Genomic DNA, 22,171 nt, shown 5'->3' on the forward strand with positions numbered 1-22,171 from the left:
TCTGCCACTTCCCATTCGGGCCTGGGCTTTGCCCTCGCTCCCGCTTGGGTGCAGCCGATGCAGGCCCAGGGCCAGGCCTGGTGGGCATGGGGGCACCCCCGGCCCAGCCCCTGCCCCGATGCGGCCAGACCTCCCTCTTTGCTGGGGCGTTTTGTCCAGCTGCCGGGTGGCCCTGAAGGAGAGAAGCCCATCTGTGGTCGATTGGGTCCTTCAATTTCATTTCTGTGTTTAGGGGACAGCCGGAGTGTGGCTTCGTGTCTCATGTCCTCCTAGAGCTAGCCGAGAGTTTGCGGGGGGTGGGGAGTGAATAAACCATGTCTTCTGGTGTGGACTGCGCGGTCTCTCCCTCGGGGCCCTCCCGCTGCTCCCTCCGGGCTCCGAGCAGGGGCGCCTGACCAGCCAGCATCTCTCTCTGGGACTCAGGCCGCGGGTGTGAACACCGAGGACGTCTGAGGAGCTGGCGCTGCCCAGAGGCTGCACCCCGACATGTGGGTCCCTCGGGCCACCCCCACACCAGGGTGCCCTGGGGACCCTACCCGAGAGGCATTCATCCCACGTGCCCCACGGCTGCTCAAGGAACCCATCTTGGCCTGGTCCCAGAAATGAACAGTGGGGCCATCAGCGGGAAGGTCGGGGGCCCAGAGGGCTTCCTGGGGGAGGAGGCGGCCAAGCTGAGTTGGGGTGGGGGGGCTCTCCGCCTGCAGGTCCCCTACCAAGAGTTCCCTGGAGTGTTCCCAAATGTCCGTTGCAAACCTCAGTGGGGAGAGCGGGGGTTCACGTGGGGAGACGTGGTCCCGGGCTGAGCTTCTGACAGCGTCCAGCCCCAGGGCGTCCCCAGGCAATGAGGATGGGGCATGGGTGGGGGGCAGGGGGAGGACGCGTGGGTGGTCCGTGGGAGCGGCACGTGTCAGAGCACAGGCACGCATGCGGACCAGGGCAGGGAGACGCCAGGACCCCCTTCTCAGAGCCGGGCCAGGGGACCGCCTGCCCCTTGGGCGGACGAAGCCGAGCCTCGTTCTAGTAGGCACGTTATCTCCTGGAAACCGGAAGCAGCCGGCCCCTGCCTAACCATGCTACGTCCCCGGGAGGGCAGGCCCCTCTCCTCTGCCTCTGGGGCCCCGGGCCCCCTTCCTGGGGGGAGCGGCCCCCCGCCTCCTGCGGGCACCCTGGCAACACCTAGGAGTCGGAGCCAGCCCCTCAGCTGGTCCTGGCTGCAGCCGCAGACGGGGCACAGGGGAGGGTGCCGACATTCTCCTGCTCCTGCCGCAGAGCTTCACCAACCCCCCTCCCTCTGCATCTGTCGGTGGCTCTGCCAGTCAACCAGCTCCCCAGGCTCACCCCACCACCACCACCGGGGAGTCCTCCTGGGTTCCTCTGTGCTCTCTGATCCTTTGCCTAATTTAATACTGCTGTCAGCCCCCCTTCTGCCTGCCATCACGGTGGCCCATCTGCCGCTTCAATCCTCAAGCAGTAGGAGCTCAGGATGAAACCCCAAATACCGACAAAGCCCCACAAAAGCCCATCCACCACCCTGTCCCTCCGTAATGCCACTTCAGACCCACCAGCCTCTGCGGTCCTCAGACCTATTCTCACCCCAGGGCCTTTGCACATGCTGTTCCCACTACCTAGTAAGCTCTTCTTCCCTCGGGTCTCAACCCAGGTGTCACCTCCTCAAAGACTCCTTGACCACCTCACCCTGTCACATAACCATATTCATTTTCTGAACCCCACATTCCACTGATTAAAATCACGTGTTCCCTGCCTTCCCCCGGGGATGAGAATCCTCTGCCTGCAGCGAGTGCCTCCACTTTGTTCCCCGAGGTAACCCCAGGTCTAGAACAGACCACGTCCGTAGTTGTCGCCCAGTAAACGTGTCAAATGCTTGTAGCCGTGCTCTGACACGCAGAGATGAGTCTCACTGTCCGAGGGACGTGCCTTGGGGCTGGGAGGACGCCGCTTGTTGCCGTCTTACCCCAGGAGACTGTGGTAATGGTGCGGGCGAGAGGCCTCAGCTGAGGCAGGGGCAGCGGGACGGCGGGAAGGGAGGCTGGCTTGGCCTCCGGGGCGAGCACTGGGCAGCCGTGACCATCACAGCCTCACCTTCGGGGAAAGCCCTGTGTCCCCGCTGCTACGACCCGCACGCAGTTCCTGGCACGGGCAGCTCCGGGAAAGCCCATCACCCGCGGTTCGCCGGTCCCACCCCTGGCTCCTGGGGAGGACAGGCAGTATCCTCGCCACCAGGTGGCCTAAAACCAACCCCGTCGACAGGGAGTTAAATCTTCCCCCGCCCCGCCCCCCCGCCAGCAACTCCCAAAAAACCAAGCAGCTGGTTAGCGAAGCATTGGGTCCAGATGGATGGAGCGTCTGGGCAACGGCGCTCCCCGCAAGCCCGAGGAGCGGTCGCTGCTGACCTTCCGTCTCCAGCCCCCTCCCCCGGCAGAGGACGCCGGAGCAAGCCGGCGGCGGGCAGGCAGAGGCGAGCCCAGCGAGCCCAGGCGCCGGGGAAGCCTCCCTAGACCTCGGGCGGCAGGCCGGGGCGGGCGAGCCCGGTTGCTCGGAGACGGCGCCGCGTGTGGGAGGGCTGACGCGGGCAGTGTGGGCAGGGCTGGAGCGCAACCTGGCACGCAGTCCCCGAAAGACGAAAACGGAAGGGCAGACCTGCCAACTCCCTCCGGAGGCACTGGCAGCACTGACAGCCGGGAAAACCCACCGCGTCCCTGGCCCGAAATCAGTCCCACCCGGGGGAGAGGGAGCGTGTCCCTGGGCCTGCCCGCTCCGGCCGGCCTGGCTGGGGAGCGCCGCCTCCACGTTCTCCCTGGGCCGCCCGGTAGTTGGGCTGCCGGGCGAGAAGGTGTTTCAGGGAAGCAGACGCGGACAAGCCCGAGGACCCGCGTTTCTCCTGCAGCGGAGAAGGCAGCCTGGCTCGGGGGGGTAGGGCCCGTTTATGTCTGCTGAGTTCTGCCAAAAGAAAAAAAAGGGGTATTGGGAAACATGGGGTATTTGCCCCCGTCCAAGGCGGCCAAAGGGTGGACACGACCCACGTGCCCATCAACAGGTGAATGGATAAACACAGTGCGGTCCATCCACGCGCGGGAACACGCTCCAGCCTTAGGAAGGAAGGGACCCCGACACCTGCCACGACGCGGAGGGACCCCGAGGACACTGCGCTCAGCGAGAGGAGCCAGACCCAGAGGGACACATCCCGCAGGACCCCACTCCCAGGAGGTCCCCAGAGGGGTCCCGTCCACACAGACAGAGAGGAGAGGGTGGGGGCCGGGGCTGGGGTGGGGGTGGGGAGTCCGTGCTTCACGGGGACAGAGTCTCCGTGTGGGGAGATGGAAAGTTCTGGAGACGGAGGGTGGGGGTGGTCACAGGACGGTGTGAATGTGCTTCCTGCCGCTGAGCTGTGCACTTAAGAGATGGTTATGATGGGGCGCCTGGGTGGCTCAGTTGGTTGAGCGACTGCCTTCGGCTCAGGTCATGATCCTGGAGTCACAGGATCGAGTCCCGCATCGGGCTCCCTGCTCGGCAGGGACCCTGCTTCTCCCTCTGACCCTCCCCCCTCTCATGTGCTCTCTCTCATTCTCTCTCTCTCAAATAAATAAATAAAATCTTAAAAAAAAAAAAAGATGGTTATGATGGTGAAGTTGGTGAGTTTTAGGTCTGCTTTACACTGAAGAGCTTGAGTGCATTGGGTTTTCCCATTACACAGAACTTGGGAGTTGCAGAACAACGAAGAGCGGAATGAAGTGGACCACTGCGAACACCCCGTGTTTCCTTCCTTTCCTGTCGCTCATGCTCTCTCGGTTGCAGAGAGGCTCCTTATATCATTGTAATTCCTGCTGTTCTTCACTCGACGCCGTCACGACTTGAATTTCTCAGGTGTTTTCAGTGTGCTCTCTGATCCTTTGCCTAATTTAATACTTCTGTAGACCTTACAACATATTTTTTTAAATGTGGTAATGTGCACATAACATAAAACTTATCGCTACATTTCAAAGTGTACAACTCAGTGGTTTTGGGTATTTTTGCAAATGTGCACAAACGTCACCACTATCTCATTCCGGAACATTCCGTCACCCCAAAAAGAAGCCTCGCCCCCATCAGTAGTCACCCTCACTCCCCTCCCCGGGCCCCCATGAGCCCCCTTCCCATTCGTGGATGAGCCTGTTCTAGACGTGTCACCCACGTGGACTCACACCCCGTGTGGCCTTCTGTGTCTGGTTCCCTCCCTGAGCATCGTGGGCTCGGGGTCCATCCCCGGGGCAGTGCATGTTGGCGCCTCGTTCCTGTTCAAGGCTGATATTCCCATGTGTGGATGGACCACATCTTGTTATCCACTCATCCACGGATGGACATTTGGGCTGTTTCCAATTTTGGCTACTAGGAAGAGATGTCGTTTTTAACAGACGCATAATATTCCATAAAACAAACGTACCCTAATCTGCTTAACCATCCCCTACTGTTGGACACTTAGATTGTTTTCAAATTATAAATGACAGCGTGGCAAACACCTTCTTGTACAGTTGGGGTTCTGTCTCTTCCATAGATGTCCAAAAATGAAACTTCTCGATCAAAGGGCACGAGCATTTTAAGGCTTCTGAAACATCCATGTGCAAGATTACGTTCCATCAGAGCTTTGCCAGTCTCCCTCTCATTGTAAATGAAGGAGCCCCATCCTTGCCCCCAAATCAGGACTGTGTCTTCTCATTTCCAAAATATTTTTCTTCACATGGACAGAAGTGTAACAGTTCGGTTTCCTTCTGTGATGTCTTCTATCACACTGCTGTTCTTCCATTTTCTCAATTACTCAACACGTACTTATGGAACACCTATCATGCGCCATGGGCCGTCACTCATGTGGCTTCCGCATGTCTACCGTCAAAAGTGTGGAAATGCATTCAATATTCGATCAGCAAGCACTCAGCACCTTCCTTGGGAGGACCCAAAGATGAACCAGAAGCTGTCACTTCATGCATGAGGGTGACTTCAGGCTCTAGTCTCAGCATGGTCCTTGAACATATTAGCTGTGGGGGTCTCAGGACAGCTCACTTCGACTTCCTGAGCCTCTATAAAGCTGAATCCTAACTGATAGCACCAACCTTTTGGAGCTGGGGGAGGACTCAGTAATAAAATGCATTTTTTCACACTCGCTGCACAGAAAGTTTCCACCTCAGGGACACAGGTGTGGTGGAAGGCAGGTGTGAAGGTGGAAACTGGCAATCGAGAAGAAAGTCACACATGGAACAGCGTCCCCTTCAGCTTCCAGAGCAGATATTGCTGGTGTTTGGGACTCCCTTACAATGGCCAGGGCCTCATACTCAACCCAGAGTGAAGCCACCCCAAGGGCGGGGGGCCTCTGGCTAGCTCTGCAGCACGTGCCTCATGAATTCTAGCTAGTGAGAGACTAAAACCCAAAAAGAGAAGAAAAAAGTAACTTGCTGGAGGAAAGAGACAAAGAGAACAGAAGAAAGCAGTTGGAGAGAAACCCTTCTGCAGGCTATCCTCGGAGAGCTTGTAGAAGACACAGTGGCCAGGAAGCAGCTCTACATTTGCCTTTTTTTTTTTTTTAAGATTTTTATTTATTTATTTATTTAACAGAGATAGAGAGAGAGCACAAGTAGGCAGAGTGGCAGACAGAGGGAGAAGGAGAAGCAGGCTCTCCGCCGAGCAGGGAGCCCGATGCGGGGCTCGATCCCAGGACCCTGGGATCATGACCCGAGCTGAAGGCAGCCGCTTAACCGACTGAGCCACTCAGGCGCCCCTCTACATTTGCCTTTTGAAAAAAGAACATTCAGGGGTGCCCGGCTGGCTCAGTTGGTGGACCCTGCGACTCTTGATCTCAGGGAAGTGAGTTCAAGCCCCACGTTGGGTGTAGAGATGACTTTAAAATAAAAATCTCTAAAAAAAAAAGAAAGAAGGAAGGAAAAAGAACATTCAAAGAACTAGAAAGAGCCCTTGGAAATTAAAAACCTGATAGTCAAAATGGAAATGTTGACAGGCTTGGAAGAAAAAGTAGAATGAGAAGACAAAAAGAAAAAAGTGGGCAAGAAAATGAGAAGATCAACCCAGGAAGCCCAATATATGACAGAGAAAAGACACCAAAGTGGAAGAAATCACCAGGGATGTCATTTAAGAAAGTTTGCCAGGAATGGAAGGCATGACACAACCCAATAACTGCCCAGCACAACAGGTAAAAAAAAAAAAAAAAGACCCACACCAAAACCACACTTTGAAAGTGCAGGATGTGGTGAATGAGAAGATTCTACAAGTGTCTGAAGAGAGAGAAAACAACGTGATAAGAAGACGATGAGGAAACAGGATAGCTTTGGGTTGTTCAAATGCCCAAGACTGGAAGCTGGAAGACACAAGGCAAGGGAAATTAGCTACCACCCAGCACAGCGTCCTCAGCCAGACCACCAATCACACAGGAGAGTGGGAGGAAAATACCTTCTCCGGAAATGCCTAGAGGGTGCACATTCCCAAAACGAGGGCACGGACCAAAAAACAGGGAAGCCTGGACCCCAGAAACAGGAGCTACATCCCAGGAATCCCCAGGTGCCGAAAAAGTGAAAGGCCAGGGGTACAGCTGGGCTGCAGCTGGCCCTGAGTGGAGAAGTTCGTTCCATTGGCAAGGCCGGAGGAAAGAGAATTCATAGATACACAAAACAAAGGCAATTACTAACTTCAGGAAAATAACAAAACAAGTCCTAGAAAATAAAAGTGTTCCATAGTGTACACTGCTCCACTGTAAACAATCTACATAATAACATAAGGGTCCACTATGTGCCAGGCTCCAGAGATAAATGATTGACCAAGCCAGAGACAGTCCCTGCCCTTGCTCATGGAATATATGTTTTGTCAAGGGGGCCAAGGCAAGTCAGGAGGGCAATCAACAAGAATGAGTAAGACAGGGTCACAGGCAGTGATGTGGGCTCAGATGGTGGGTGGCCATTATGGGTGGTCAGTAAGGGTCTCTTGGAGGAGCCAGAAATGCTGAGAAGGAGCCAATCTTGAGAGGAGCCGGGAAAAGCACATACTAGGAGGAGGCTGGGCAACACCTGGAACATTCAAGGAACAGCAGGAGGAGGCAGAGGAGGTGGTAGAGAGCCAGCCAAGGGAAGTGGAAGGAGCTGAGAGCAGGAAGTGACAGCAGCCAGACCCAGCTGGTGATGGGCCATGGTGAGGAGCTTGGGTGAATCCTAAGCAGGGTGGAGCCATGGAAAGATTTTAAGCCAAGAAGTGACACAGACCCAGTTTACACGTGTTGAACCTGCAAGCATGGTTGGGAAATGACAGACCCAGCTCCACCTATAGAACAAGGAAGACAAGGTGAGGGATGTTGAGGGAGAGCAGATAGGCTCTCCCATCAAAGGCAGACCACTCCTGGCACCCTAAAGCAGTCGCTTTGGGTGCCTGGGTGGCTCAGTTGGTTAAGCGACTGCCTTCGGCTCAGGTCATGATCCTGGAGTCCCTGGATCGAGTCCTGCATCGGGCTCCCTGCTCGGCAGGGAGCCTGCTTCTCCCTCTGACCCTCCTCCCTCTCATGTGCTCTCTCTCTCTCATTCTCTCTGTCTCAAATAAATAAATAAAATCTTAAAAAAAAAAAAAAAAAAAGCAGTCGCTTTGAGAAGCCCTTCATTCAGTGAGTGGAGAATGGCCCATCAGACCATGTCTCCAGTTGAGCGATGCAGCAGTTTTCCTCGAAAGAGCAGAGTGTTCCTCCACCGAATCCCCAAATCCCCTGGCAGGGAGGAGAAAGCTAAATTTAAAGGTGTACTAATTGGGGCAGTCTGATCTGGCCGCGTTCTCCAGTGGAGGATCCACTGCGCCCCCGGCAGCTCAACTGTTCCCACATCTGGCTGCCGCTGGCCTGCCTCACCCACCCTCTATAAAATTCTTTGGGGGTCTGTCATATGCCCAACATCTTGCTGTGCAGCATGTGGGCCCTGGAGCCTGAAAGACCTAGGTTAAAAGTGAAGCCTGCCACTTCCTGTGTCTTGGGGTGAGCCGGAGAACCCCCTGAGCCTCAGTTTTCACATCTGTGGAACGGGTACAATGAAAGTGCTCCATTCACACATGTCAGTCACTGCTCATTGCCTCTCCCTTCCCCAATATTCATTGGCTTAAAAAATATGTTCCAAGCATCTCCTGTGTGCCAGGTATACGGAGGCCACAGCAATGAATGACACTGTCCAAAATCTCTGCCCTTGGGAAGCTGATGTTCTAGAGAGGATGCAGCCAGTAAACAAGAAAAAGAAGTGAAATGTATGGTCAGTTAGACCATGGTAGCTCTCCAGAGCTACAAGGGGAAATGATAGGAAGTGTCAGCAGGTTGAAATATTCTGTAGGGTGCTGGGATGTTGGGTAGGTCTGGGAAGTGTCCCAGGCAGAAGGCACAACTGATGCAAAGGCCCTGAGGTGGGAACAGGTCTGGGAGCTTTGAGGAAGCTTCCTTGGCCCCTGCTGTAAAGATTACATTTCCCAGCTTCCCCTGCCACTAAATTTGGCCATATGGCTAAGTTCCACCCAATGGAATGAAGCAAAGGTGTCACATGCATCTCCCAGGAAGAGTTCTTAAAGGGAAGAGGTGTACCTTTTTCTCCAACTTCCTGTTTCCTGTTGGCTGGAATGCACATGGGAGGGCTGGAGCTTGAGCAGCCATCCTAGCTCAAGAGATGGAAGTTCCTGCGCTGAGAAAGGCAGAGCAGCAAGAAGGCAGGAGCCTCGGTTCCTGACATTGCCCAGGAGTACATCCCTCAGAGATGAATTTCTATCTAATTCAAGCCTCTAGCACTTGGGGTCTTCCATCCCTGTGTGCCAATCCTACTAACTGATACATTATGTAAAGTGCATTGTTACAGGACTCCGTCTGTTCATTGCCTACATTGATTTGCATCCACATCAGTGAAGAAGAATAAGAAAGGTGCCCTGCCTTTGAGAAGTTTACAACCCTGTTGAGTGAGTCCACACACCTGATTTATAGCCCCAGCCAACTGTGTGACCATAGACTAGTCGCTTTGCCTCTCGGGAACTCAGCTGCTCAATTCTAAAACGAGAGGATTGGCTCCCCCCAAATCGCCAAATCCCCCCAAAGGAGAGGATTTGGCTCCCCCCAAATCCTCCGTGGGCAGGAGTGTGGAGAACGGGGGGTGGGGGTTATACAAATCGCAGCAGCCAAAATAGGAGAAAGGTAGGAAGTGAAGAACAGTGAGCTTTGAATAAATAAGGAGAGGCATTCAGGAGAGAAGGGAAGTGGGTCCAAGGGAGGTGGGTCCCTCAGGGTTTTTCTGTTGCATGTGACGGAAGACAGCACCAATAGACCCAATGGATGGAACGCAGATTTATCGGATCTTGAAAGGGGACGCCCAGGAGATCCCTAGCTGCGTTTAGGGTCATCTAATCTGACTTACCAATTGCTCGTCCTAGAGTCTGTTCATTTCAACCCCCCACTTCTGGCCCCATTTTCAGTATTAGGAATCTTTTTGCTTGCGAGTGGCGGAAGCCCCCTTCAGAAGCAACCAAAAACCAACTAGTGGCTTCCAACACTAGTCACAGCACGAACCCCGAGGTGTAATTGCATCCGAGGATTTGAATTCTTCCTGCAGGATTCAATCCCTGCTTTCTGGTTGACGTAGGAAGGATGTTAGAGTTCGATGCCAAAGGCCAAGAAGGAATTCTTGAGACGTCTTTGGTGCAAAAAAGTGGTTTTTATTAAAGCACAGGGATAGGACCTGGGGGCACAAAGAGCTGCTCTGGGGTCTTGAGGAGCGGCCCATTACATACTTTCAAGTTGGGAGGGGGTTAGGGAGAGTGTAAGCCTCCCAGGTGTTTTGGAAACAAGGCTTCCAGGATCCTGAGGGGGTAGCTATTGTTGGGAAAGTTCGTTTATTACTGTTTAGTAAACCCTCAGTCATGAGACCGCTTCAGATGTATATGAAGTGGGTTGGTGGGTTGGTAAGTATGCTTGGGGGATGATTGCCAACATGTATCTTGGGGGGTAGAGATAAAGGAAGTTTCCAAAGGAATTTTTATATGTTAGAGTAGGCTTACAGGATCCTAGGGATCGGGCTAAGATTGCCTTTTGCCCTTAGCAAAGTATTAACATCGAGGCAGCTGAGTCCCTAGAGGAATGTCACTCTGTCTGTTTCAAGGACTTGTCAAGGGGCTGTAGGTAGTAAGGAAATTTAATAATTTTTCTTCTGCCTTTGCTTCCCACATCATTGGGGCTGGCTTCCTTCCCAGGCAGGCTGACGGGCTCGGTCACCAAGGCCACGTCCACAGCCATCACACAGTGAGACAAGAGAGCTGGTGCCTGCATCGAGGAGTCTTTGCAGGATGTAGAAGCAGGGCCTGGCTCCGAGAAGGATGGGGGCATCCGGGGAGGCTTCACAAAAATGGTGCCAGTTGAGCTGGGCGTGGGCTGGAAGATGCTGGATGGACAAGGCGGAAGGGCATTCCGGGCAGAAGGGACAGCCAGCCCCAAAGGATGCAAGCTCCTGCCGTTCAGAGTTGCCAGACCGTTGGGTGCTTTGTGGGAGCAGAAGGAGATGAGGCTAGGGAAGCCAGCTGTTAGCCGAACGGGAAGAGCTCGGATGGCCGGACTGAGCGTTTTAGGCAGCGGGGAGCTATGGAAGGATTTAGTGCCGGGGAGGGCCACAGTCACATTTTCATCCTTAGCCATGCAGTGGAAGGTGAATGGTAGCAAGGAGAAAAACTGGAGGCAGCTGGGGAACCAGGGAGGGGCTCCTGTGTTACCAGCCTGCACCAGGTGGGTAGCCTGGGGCGTCAGAAAATTTCTGGAATCAACAGGACAGAAATCTGGAGGGTGAGGAGCCCAGGGCTGGGTCATTCTGGAATCCAGTCTGATGGTGTGGCTACCAACTGGCTTCAGGCTGGTAGAAGGAAGGGGCTAGTCCCCCCTGCGCCTGGCAGGAGGACGAGAAACTGGGGTTGCCACCTCTGGGGACTGCAAGACCCATCTAGTCTTTGAGATTCAAAGTGGCCAATTCTTGAATGCCTTCAGGAGTGGGGAGTTCACTCCTTCTGTAGCTCTGACCCAAATAAACCATGGACTCAAACCTATCTCCCTAGAGTCCGGTACAGCTCAGTGCCCCATGCCCATATGCGGGGGGGGGGGGGGTTGCTGCACCCCAGGTTAGCCCTTGGAGATTTGGGAACCTGGCACTATCCACCTGAAGTCTGTCGCTTTCCAATCTCAGCTCCTGTGGTTCCTCTCTGATCCCTCCGTCTGGGGTAGGGCCTTCCAGAGCGTGGGACAAGGATCCCTGGGGTCCTGGGGAAGACGTAGGTATTACTCAGACACTAAGTATTGATTCACAGGGGGAGCAAGCCAGCCCCTTTCAACACTCTCCCCATCTCCCTGACTGTATCAAGGAGAAAGGCTCCCTGGGGTGCTCGAGCCTCTTAGGGTCTTACACACAGGCTCCTGTCCTTGCCGAGCAGAGAGCAGGCAAGCCTCCATCGTGGGACCTCTGGCTGCAGTCTCTGGTCTGAGTCTACTGGTGTTACTGGGTTTCCTGTGGCTATTTTCATGTTTCTATTTCAGGCAAGTGATGATGGTTTGCCATATATGGTGGCCCCGTGACCCAACTGAATGCTGGCTGCAGGGTCCCCAGCCCTGGATCCACAGCAGTGCCCGAGGCTGGGAGGTGTGGCCGTACCCCGGGACTCTCCCACAGCCGAGCCCGGGGAGCCTGGGGAGCCCCGCTTAGCAGGAATATGCTGGGGCATCCTCCCTGCCAACATTACCACTTACAGTGAATTACAGCACCTTGAAGGAAAGCGGTCTTCTCCCTCCCTCTCCCCCTGCCTACTGCCCTCGCTGGGGATAACCCTAGGGCTGTTTGGAGGGTCCCCTTCTGGAACTTTCCCCCGTGTGCTTATTCTCTCCTGTATAACACAAAAGGATGGTGCTGGTTGTGTTGAGTCACGTGGTGGTGGTGGTGGTGGTTTTCGACAACTGTTGATTCTAGAACCTTGATACATACAATTTCCTAGTTTTTGTTCTAGAATATTCCATAATTGGGATGTTTTTACAATTTTGTAACTGGGCCTCTATTCTGAGAAATCACATGATGCCTTGGAGCGTAGACACTTAGCCTTTTGGGCTGACAGAAGATTAAAACAGGACTCAGGCTCCCTGGGCATCCTGGCTCATCACCCTCCTCCGATGCGCGCCATCCTCGTCCAACAGACTCATCCCCTAGAAGCAGAGCGATTGCTGGGCCCAGTGCGGAGCTCAGCAAATGCTCGTCAAACCGCTGTCTGAGGTTGAAGCCCGCGCTGCCGGCCCTGCGGAGGAGGAACCCCTGGCCCAGCTGGGTTGACCCGGGGCAGGCTCCACCAGGAGGCCTCCGGTTCCACAGGACCTTTTTTCCGGAGCCCCAATATCCCCCTAATGTTGCGGAGGCTCCTAACAATACTGATGCCCAATGACCTTTCGGAGCGCTTGCTTTGCGCCAGACGCCAACAACCCTCTCGGCAGAGGAGGTGAGTGAGGAGGCCGTTGGAATCGCAGTCCGAAGGGTCCATTGCACAGGCTGGGCTCGGCGGCTTGCTTATCTCCCCAAACGGGCAGCTCACTCTCCCTATTCCCAACCCCCCAACTCCCCCGCCCCGCGCGCGGCACCCGCTCCGCGCCCCAAGGCCTCCGTCTCCCCGGGTGGGCGGGGTGCGCCCCGCGGCACCTGCCAGGGAGCGGCGTGGAGCCCGCGAGCGCCCCGGCCCCCGCCCGGGCGGGGCGGGCGGCGCCGGGGGCCTCAGGGGCGGGGCGGGGAGGGGCCGGCGGCGGCGGCGGCGGCGCGCGGAGCCGACCGCAGTGCGGCCGGCGCTAGGACCTGCGGGGGCCTCCCGGGCCGCGGCGCCTCCCGCTCCCCCGCTCACCCAGCCCTCCTCCCCCCCACCCCAAAATGAGGAAGCGGAGCAACTTGTTCCAAGTTGTGCAGCCAGGGCTGCCTCGGGGTGCGCAGCCAGCGCGCGGGGGCCCTCCTGGGTGTGGGCGCGGGGCGCGGCCCGGGGGCGCCCCCTGAGCAGGTGAGCGCGGTGGCAGGGGGGTGAGGGGAGAGACCGCGGGGCAGTGGCGGGGTGTGGGGGGGAACCCCGAGGCCTCCGGGGGCGTCCCGGGCGTGCGGCGGAGGGCCCGGTGTGAGCGCGAGTGTGCGCGTCCGGCGTGCGCGGCGGGTACGCGGCTGGGGTAGCGGGTGGTTAGAGGCGATCGGGCGCAGGGTGGGGGCATTTTTCTGGGTGCGAGTGTGCGCGTCTGCAAGCTCCCGGGTGTGTGTATCCGCGCGTCCACGTGGAGGGATGTTCGCGTGTGGCCGAGATGCGTGTGCGCGGCCCTGCGTGTAGCTCTGCGTGCCCTGGTGGCCCAGTGTCTGGCGCCCAGCGTCTGGCGCCCAGGTGTTCAAGTGTGGGTCTGTGTGTGTTGGGGGGGGACAGGTATACACATTTCTGGCCGTCTGAGAGTCTGTCCGTGTGCACCCATGTGTAGAAGTGTATACACCCGTCTCTAGGTGAACGCTTGCATACCCGCGTGCCTGTGGGTACCTGTGTCCACCTGTGTCCAAGCCCCGTGTGTTTGTGTGTGTGCTCGTGTGTACATGGATCAGTATGCGTGTGAATACTCTTGGCGCTGGGGATTTATGGGGGGCAATACTGGAGGGGCAGAGGCTCATCCCCTCAACCATTCCCACTGCCCAGCCACCTGCTGTGGGGTCCAAGGAGGAGAAAAGGGGTGGAAAAGACCCTTCCCCAGCAGCAGTAAGAGACCGCATGTCTATCCTAGGTTGGCACTGGAATTGGGGGGCATCAGAGAGGCTCAGTTGACGGCCAGAGAAGCCCAGCAGGGCTGCATGCCCCCTCCCCCGGCCCCCTCCCAGCCCCACCCTAGGTTCAGAGATACTTGGGAATGACCTTGAATCATCCTCTGTTTCCTTGCCCTGCCCCTGCCCACTTACCAGAAAAGAGGAACCAAGCTCAGTTAGGTGGCACCATGTTTCCCACCCACTGTGGGGCTGCTGGAGAGCCTGAGCCAGGCGCTCCACCCCTCCCCACCCTATGGCCACTTGCTCTGTGCCCACCTTGTGCATCCGTTGCCCTTCCGGGACAATGGCAGGGCTAGACTCTGTGGTTTCCTCGCTGATGTTCCACGGCTGCAACTCTGATAAGGAACTCCTGTGGGTAAAGACCGCCTCCCCAGAGGGGCTTGGGGAGCCACCACCTGGAACCCCCATGGGGATGCCCTCCGGTACTTGCCTCCACCTGGCCTGGGCGGGAAGTGGTTAGTTAGTAATTGCCCCGGGCCCCAGCCTGCCTCCAATCTGGGCTCTCCAGCTGGTCTCTGCCTGCCCCCAGGTGAGCCCTCGCTTCCTCCGTGCCTGGCACCCCACGTTCATCTCAGCCAGGATGCCAACGGTGAGTACCCCCCACCCGGGTGCCTGTGTCCCGGGCCGTCCCCCGCCCAGTGCACACCCGCGGGACCTCAGCCCCACGGGGGGGGGGGGGCGCTGTACCTGTGACTCCAGCCCCCTTCAGCCAGTGCTGCACACTCTTTCACGATCACCTGATGCTACATTCCTGTCACCTTTGCTTCCTGACCTTCTGCTTTGGGCCCCTGGGTTTGCGCCTGATACTTCTGCCCAGGCTGCTCCCTCTTGATTTCTGTTCTGTCTCTGCCTTGCTGTCTTTTGCCCAATTTCCGTTTCTCTCTCTCCCTGGGCCTCCCCCTCATGCCCCTTGCCCCTCCCCCATCCCCCCCGCCCGGCCCCAGAGGCGCTGGGCCCCAGGCACCCAGTGCATCACCAAGTGTGAGCACACGCGCCCCAAGCCGGGAGAGCTGGCCTTCCACAAGGGCGACGTGGTCACCATCCTGGAGGCCTGTGAGGTGAGTGGCGGCTGCCGGGCCCGGGCGCGCTTGGGGAGGGGTGTCTCTGCCGGGAGCCCACACCCACCGCCGGCTCCCTCCCCGGTAGAGTAAGAGCTGGTACCGTGCCAAGCACCACGCCAGCGGGCAGGAGGGTCTGCTGGCGGCCGGGGCGCTGCGCGAGCGAGAGGCGCTGTCGGCGGACCCCAAGCTCAGCCTCATGCCGTGAGTCTGGGGACGCCCCCCCCCCCCCGGGGCTGGGCGGCAGGAGGGCCCGGCCCGCCTGGCCCAGCGTGCCCTTCCGCAGGTGGTTCCACGGGAAGATCTCGGGCCAGGAGGCCGTGCAGCAGCTGCAGCCGCCCGAGGACGGGCTGTTCCTGGTGCGCGAGTCGGCGCGGCACCCCGGCGACTACGTGCTGTGCGTCAGCTTCGGCCGGGATGTCATCCACTACCGCGTGCTGCACCGCGACGGCCGCCTGACCATCGACGAGGCCGTGTGCTTCTGCAACCTCATGGACATGGTGGAGGTGCGGCCGCCGCCGGGCCTGGCGCCCCAGAGCCGCATGGTCTGCACCGTGGAGGTGGAGGGACCCCAGCCCCCCCCATTCTGGCAACCGGGGGGGCCCGGGACACCCACTGCTGCACGCACAGTCCCGGTGTGGGAAGGAGGGGCTAGTCTCCGTGGACCACCAGCCCCACAGCTGGTCTGAGTCCTCTGGGTCCACCTCTAGGGAGGGACTGGGGTGGCTCCTCTGGGGACCCCTGGGAACCTCCACGTTGACACTGATCCAGAGACCACCGCCCCACCTTCCCCAGGATCCTCCTGTTTCCTAGCCTGCATCCTTTCCGTTCCCATGGAAACCAGCCCAACTCCTCCGGTGGGAAGCAAAGCCCCCTTCTCCCCAGCTCCTGCCCACCCCCTTCAGAGAGCCTCCCTGGGGAGGGCACAGAAGGCAGGGGTTCCCTGCACCCCTGGCGGGGCTCACGGCTCCCTCTGCCCCGCCCCCACCCTGCAGCACTACAGCAAGGACAAGGGGGCCATCTGCACGAAGCTAGTGAAACCCAAGAGGAAGCAGGGCACCAAGTCGGCAGAAGAGGAGCTGGCCAAAGGTAGGGGCCCGCGCCCCTCCTCACGGGGCCCGTGGCCAAAGCCACATTGCACGAGCATGGCTTGCTGTGCCCGGCACTGCGAGCGAAAGACCTGAAGCAGCGCTCGGGTGGGGCAGAGGTGCCCACGGACGCCCATCGGCCCGCGAGGAGCGAATTCAGGTGACACCTGCTCTGCTTCCGGGTCCCCATCACCCACCGGATCGCCTGGGCCAGAGGCCCAAGCCCGAGCCCCAGCCTAGCCTCAGACCCTCCCACCAGACTGCCTCCTCTCTGGAGAGCATTCCCCTTCCACCGGACCCCTACCTCAGTGTCCCCAGAGGTGACTTTCTATCATGAAAATTCACCCACATCACTCTCCTGCCTTCTAGAACCTTCCCTTGTGGCTGAGCCATCTTAGTTCATCTACAAGACCCTTCCTCCATGCTCCCTACTTGCCTCCTTGTTTTCCTCTCGCCTCTATGCTATTGTGCATTCCGTTCCCTCCACCCGAAGTGCCCCTCCCGCCCCTGAGTAATGAAATCCTCGATGCTCAAGGCCCTGAACAAATGCCCCCTCCCACGGCCACTCCTCCTGAACCTGATGATCGTGTCTGTCTCTCCCAGGGAAATCTGGACGTCTCAGGGATGGCCCCAAGGGGAGGCTGGTGTCCCCATGCTTGATCATAACTAAGGGCTTGTAATTTGGAGGGGGGGCTTTGGGCAGGAAGGGGAAGGAGCCTATGGAACCTACTAGAGAGAGGACGGGAGAACATGGGCATGTTTGAGACAAGGAGTCAGGGAGGCTGGACCCCAGATGACCACTTAGAATGCTGGAAGATTCTGGAAGATTCTGGAACCTTTGCCAGAAGATTCCAGAAGCTTTACCAGTCTCCATGTCTATTGTATTTTTTGCTGTGTGTCCTGGGTGGCCAGAGGTAAAGGACTATAAAGGGAAGAGCCCCTGGGGTATTTGGAGGGACAGTCTCCAGGTAGAAGAGAGAAGGGCAGCCCTAAAGGGTTTGCCAGCGCCACGCCCTGGACCCGATGGGGCATTCCTGGGAAGCCATGCTGGGGTCCATCCCCCACCCCGTAAGCCCCTTTCTTCAGGTCATCCTGGGGGGTACACAGGCTCTGTTGCTTTCCAGCACTTGATAAGCAGGCCCAGGAGTGGGGTGTCTCGGACAAGCCCTTGACCGTTGCTGGGAGCAGCTGAATGTGTGCCCCTGGCTGGGGCGCTGTGGGGGACACCACCCGGCCTCTTGCCAGGTGGAGCCCGTTCCCCTCTGACCCGATCCCCACCCCACAGCTGGCTGGTTACTGAACCTGCAACATTTGACTCTGGGTGCACGGATTGGAGAGGGTGAGTTTGGAGGTGAGTGGAGGCCTGGGTAAGAGGCTGAAGGAAGAGGGGCGTGTTTGGGTTTAGGAGTCATGAGGGGCGAGTTAATTCACACCCATGTTAGCACCAGCTCTGTGAGGGGGGCTGACGTCGGCTAAGGTGGGCACTCGGTGATCAGTGATCGTGCTGGATGCCTTCCCACCTCCAGGCCCTGTGCTCGGAATGCCACTCCTGGAAATTGTCACTTGGAAGGCTCTGGGGCTTGCTTAGGTCAGGGGTTGGCCTACCTTCTCTGTAAAGGGCCTGAGTGCACCTATTTTAGGCTTTTCAGGCCAGACGGTCTGAGTCAGTGTTCAGCTCGGCCTTTGTAGCAGGAAAGCGGCCGCAGACACAGGTAAATGAATGGGCGGGGCCGTGTGCCAATAAAACTTTATTTGTAGACACTGAAATTGGAACTCCATGTAATTTTCATTTATTGCAAAGTGGCGTTCTTCTTCTGATTTTTTCCCAAACATTTAAAAAGGTAAAAACCGCTCAGAACTTAGGGGCCTTAACTGACTGAGCCACCCACACGTCCCTGAACTTAAGGGCCTTGCAAAAGCGGGGTGCCCTCTGACAGGATTGGATCTGGCCCCCGAGCTGAAGTTTGCAGACCTGGGTTCAATGCTTCTCTTTGATCAGCTTGTAGGGGCGAGGGGTTTTCCAGGCCTGGGGCCCCACAGCAGTGTTGGGGTATGTGGGGGTCAGGGTAGGTGGGTGTTCCCAACTGTCTGTCCCCATACCCGTTCTCCCCCCCAGCGGTCCTGCAGGGTGAGTACCTGGGACAGAAGGTGGCCGTGAAGAACATCAAGTGCGATGTGACAGCCCAGGCCTTCCTGGATGAGACGGCGGTGATGACGTGAGTCCGGGGGCGGGGTCGGGGTGAGGAGGGCATCCCGGGGTCGGGGTCCCAGCCGTGCCTTCATGGCCCACCTGCCGGCCCCCCAGGAAGATGCAGCATAAGAACCTGGTGCGTCTGCTGGGCGTCATCCTGCACCAGGGGCTCTACATCGTCATGGAGCACGTGAGCAAGGTGGGGGTGGGGCCTGAGGTGCCATCGGGGCCTGGGGGGGCCTCTGAGCAGCCTCGAGCCCCCCAGGTCCATCTCCCTCCCCCGCAGGGCAACCTGGTGAACTTTCTGCGCACACGAGGCCGGGCCCTCGTGAGCACCCCCCAGCTCCTGCAGTTTTCCTTGTGAGTGGGGCTCCCGGGGGGGGCGGGGAGGGGGGCCTTCCAAGCTCAGGGGGACACTGAGGCCTGGAGCAGGACAAGCCCAGCCTTGGGAGTTTGCACCCTTGCAGGCACACACCCCCTCGGGCCCTGCCCCCTCCCCAGGCACGTCGCCGAGGGCATGGAGTACCTGGAGAGCAAGAAGCTGGTGCATCGAGATCTCGCCGCCCGCAATATCCTCATTTCCGAGGACCTGGTGGCCAAGGTCAGTGACTTCGGCCTGGCCAAAGCTGAGCGGAAGGGGCTGGACTCAAGCCGGCTACCGGTCAAATGGACGGCGCCCGAGGCTCTCAAACATGGGGTGAGCCCCCTCCGCCCCTGGGACCCTTAGAAGCCCCGGTTCCGCCTGCTCCGTGACCCTGGGCACATCTCTTATTCTCTCGGGACCTCTTTCAAGGGAATGGCTCTGCCACCCCAGTGAGTGCTTGGCCCCCGGTCGTTCCTTTTAGCCCGCGTCTGGCCTCTCCCTTGTGTGACCCTCTCAGGGCCCCCATTTCCCCATTTCTGAAACAGACGGGCTCTGTGCTGGGGCCAAGAATAACAAGGCCCCCTCCCTGCACTGGGTCTGAGTCCCACCCGGCTGGGGGAGGCTCAGAGGGAGCAGTCTGTTGGGAGGAGACCAGAGAGTGAAGGTCAGCCCAGGGGGACTTCCTGGAGGAAGCAGGGGCTGGCGCAGAAGCCCTTCGGGGCCCCTCCTCACCCTGATCCTGGGCCCCACAGAAGTTCTCCAGCAAGTCGGATGTCTGGAGTTTCGGGGTACTTCTGTGGGAGGTGTTCTCATATGGCCGGGCTCCGTACCCCAAGATGGTGAGTGGAGTGTGCGGGGAGGCACTGGGCCCCCTGCGGGTCTGGTGACTATGGCCCTGACCGAAGCCATGCCGGTGTGCACTCTGCCCACAGTCGCTGAAGGAGGTGTCCGAGGCCGTGGAGAAAGGGTACCGCATGGAGCCCCCCGAGGGCTGCCCGGCCCCCATCCATGCCCTCATGGGCAGCTGCTGGGAGGCCGAGCCTGCCCGCCGGCCGCCCTTCCGAAAACTGGCAGAGAAGCTGGCCCGGGAGCTGCGCAGCGCGGGCGCCTCGGCCCCGGTGGGGGGCCAGGACGCGGACAGTTGTCCCTTGCCCCGAGGCCAGGAGCCCTGACCCTGCCCCGTGGGGCCTCGGGCCCCAGAGGAGAGAGTGGAGGGTGCGGGGTGGGGCAGGGGCCAAGGCCTGAGGAGGGTCAGGGCCGGTGAGCTGCCCATCTGGCTCGCAGCAGGGCAGGCCCTCGTGGGGGACTCCAGGCAGCCCGTGGACACCACAGACCGGGGAGGCGAGGGATCAGCGCCTCCATAAAGCCTGGTTCCAAGGACTGTGGGTGTCTGAGTCTCTCTGCAACCCTTGGCGTCCCTCACCCCAGGGGCTTAACACCAGGGGACCCCCCCGCCGCCATCGCTCAGCCCAGGGCGATCCACCTGCCCCTTGTCTGCCCACTGAGGGGCCCACCCAGCCGGGATCCTGTAGCCGCCGCGGGGACACAGGTCCCCAGGGATGGAGCGAGGAGAACCCCCAGGATCACAGCCACCCGCACGGACCTACTTACTGTATCATCCATGGTTCCCGCTGTGGCACCCCCATGGCTGCCGTATTCAACCCTTGGGGTCCCAGGCTCAGAGGGTGCCAGTGGCCACGGAGGCCCGAGTTCCACGCCTCCACCCCCTCTGCCCCAGCCTTGCCCCTCAGGGTGGATGTGTGGGAGCCCGGGGAGGGTCCAGTCCAGCCACCAGACTGACCCAGTGACTCAGGGGGAGACTGGCTGAAAAGCGCCGGCCCTGCCCCTCTTGTCCACACCCACACAGGGGCTGGGGCCCGGGCTTGCACCCCCAAGTTCTGAGCTTTGTGGCCCTGACCTGTGGTAACCAACCATCCCAAACTGAGAGCACTTCTAGGATGGGGGGACATTAGTGCTAAACGTTAGTGCATCTGGTGAACTGGGGAGTTGGTCCCCCCACCTGGGCTCCAGCAGCCTCCTCTACAATCAGGCGTCTTTTCGGGGTGGGGTTGGGGATTGAAGGCTCACACCAGCGCAGGGCTCAGTTACTGCTGCGTTTAACAGTCACCCCCTCTCAGTTGATGTTTCCAGCCAGCCAGCTTCTAGGATGCCTGGAAGGTCTCTGGCCAGGTGGGGGTGGCCCTCACCCCAGGAACCCCAAAACTGGGGCTGGGGAGGGGACACCAGACCATAGCACACCCGCCCCCTTTGGCTGACCCACCCCCGCCTGAGCACAGCCTCAGCCGGGGGGGGGCTTCCCCAAGGTCACACTGACCTCCTGCGGTGCCCCCCCCCCGAAGCCCTGCCCACCCTCTGGTCTCAGTTTCCCAACCAGCACCTGAAGGGGCTTCGGGATTCTTCCTGGGGGAGAAATGAAGGATGGGAGGCCCGTGGGGCTGAGAGTGGCCTGACCCCCACCTAATCCAGCTGGAGGGGACTCGTAGCCCCACCCCACCCCACCCTTAATCCTGTTCTCTAAGCTGACACAGCGTCTGCACCCGAATCAGCCGCACCCGCTAAGCCACCAAAGCCCCTGTGCCTAACGCCCAGATCCCTCCTGCAGCCTCTTAACCCACCCGGGGCCAATTAGCTAATTGGGGCCTGAGAACAGAGCAGCTCCTAGTAATGAAGCAATTAGGGACTTAGAGACCACCACCTCCCCGCCCCATGTTGCAGGCCTCGTACCCCGGCCCCAGAGCCCCGAGCCCACCTCACAGCCAGGGCAGCTGGGCTTGGAGGGTCCCAGGGAGCCTCGGAAGGCACCAGCGACCCCGCCCGCCCGGGCTCAGGGTGGCTGGGGCCTCCTTGCCCGGCTCCCCCCACCCCTGGGCGCTGAGCCCCTGACCCCCCCTCCCGGCCCTCAGCGGGAAGCACAGCTGGGTCCTCATCCAAGGCCATTAGTGCATGCAGTTGGACCCCCCCTCCAGGGCCTGGCCCCCCTTCACTGGGGAGGGGGGTTGCACAAGCGGGCCTCTCCCTACAAAGCCAGCATTCCAGCAGGTGCCTCCCACCTGCTCCCCGGTCCATACACAGGCCTGGGCCTCCCTCCTGTCCTCTGTGTCACTAAATCCATCAGACATTTTCTTGGCTTTATCTTGCCCCCCACCCCCACACTCCCCTCCTCTTGGGCCCCAGGTTCTTTGGGTGGGGGCAGGGGTGGGCAAACCAGCCTCAGGGGCTTCCCCTGGAACCTGCTGTGGCTCTTGGGCCACTGCCTCTGGGACAGTCTTGTCATCCACCTGTCCCCAAAACGGGGGCCTGGGTATCGCCGGTTCCTCACTCTTCCGCAAACTTTCTCCCCGAGGATTGTTCCTCTGTCCCCCTCTCCCCCCACGTCCATCCCACAGCCCTTGCCCTGATCAGGCCTCTAGCCTCCTCCCAGCCTCCCATCTTGCCCACAATAGATACTCCTCCAAAATGCCATCTGACTGTGTCCCTCCCCTGCTCCACAACCTCCAGAATCTTAGCCTTGCACTCCATCCCCCATTCTGAAGACTTTCTCTAAAAAAGCAACCCACCCTCTGTCCCCCCCACCCCGTCCCCCCCTGCTTGAGTTTTCTCAC

The 22,171-nt window shown here is 58.9% G+C and overlaps 1 protein-coding gene across 16 annotated transcripts; it reads left to right on the top strand.

Annotated features, from left to right (window-relative positions):
- Nucleotides 1-12,121: 12,121 nt before the first annotated feature.
- Nucleotides 12,122-21,070, top strand: MATK (megakaryocyte-associated tyrosine kinase). Of its 16 annotated transcripts, none has more exons than XM_064573465.1 (13): nt 12,933-13,056; nt 14,377-14,436; nt 14,792-14,905; nt 14,994-15,109; nt 15,192-15,450; nt 15,901-15,994; nt 17,279-17,344; nt 18,110-18,209; nt 18,299-18,383; nt 18,450-18,544; nt 18,686-18,881; nt 19,301-19,387; nt 19,481-21,070. In XM_064573465.1, the coding sequence occupies exons 2-13, from the start codon at nt 14,428-14,430 to the stop codon at nt 19,718-19,720; spliced, it is 1,461 nt and encodes a 486-aa protein (XP_064429535.1). In that variant the 5' UTR covers nt 12,933-13,056; nt 14,377-14,427; the 3' UTR covers nt 19,721-21,070. The 16 variants fall into 16 exon arrangements, 13 of the variants coding, with proteins under 13 accessions (XP_064429508.1, XP_064429546.1, XP_064429556.1 ...); XM_064573471.1 differs by having other exon boundaries at nt 12,937-13,056; nt 15,192-15,411; nt 18,471-18,544; XM_064573492.1 differs by lacking the exon at nt 12,933-13,056 and adding an exon at nt 13,134-14,202 and having other exon boundaries at nt 15,192-15,411; nt 18,471-18,544.
- Nucleotides 21,071-22,171: the final 1,101 nt, after the last annotated feature.

The sequence above is a fragment of the Mirounga angustirostris genome, unplaced genomic scaffold (assembly GCF_029215605.1).
Source record: "Mirounga angustirostris isolate CCGP_5_RB_7025 unplaced genomic scaffold, mMirAng1.0.hap1 SCAF_1, whole genome shotgun sequence".
Taxonomy (NCBI): Eukaryota; Metazoa; Chordata; class Mammalia; order Carnivora; family Phocidae; genus Mirounga; species Mirounga angustirostris.

Bases quoted from the DNA above. Each gene is read 5' to 3' on its own strand.
- MATK (XM_064573438.1), top strand. From the start codon at position 14,588: ATGCTACATTCCTGTCACCTTTGCTTCCTGACCTTCTGCTTTGGGCCC. The intron at 15,110-15,191 runs GTGAGTCTGGGG...GCCCTTCCGCAG, and splicing joins CCCAAGCTCAGCCTCATGCC to GTGGTTCCACGGGAAGATCT. The intron at 18,210-18,298 runs GTGAGTCCGGGG...CCGGCCCCCCAG, and splicing joins GATGAGACGGCGGTGATGAC to GAAGATGCAGCATAAGAACC.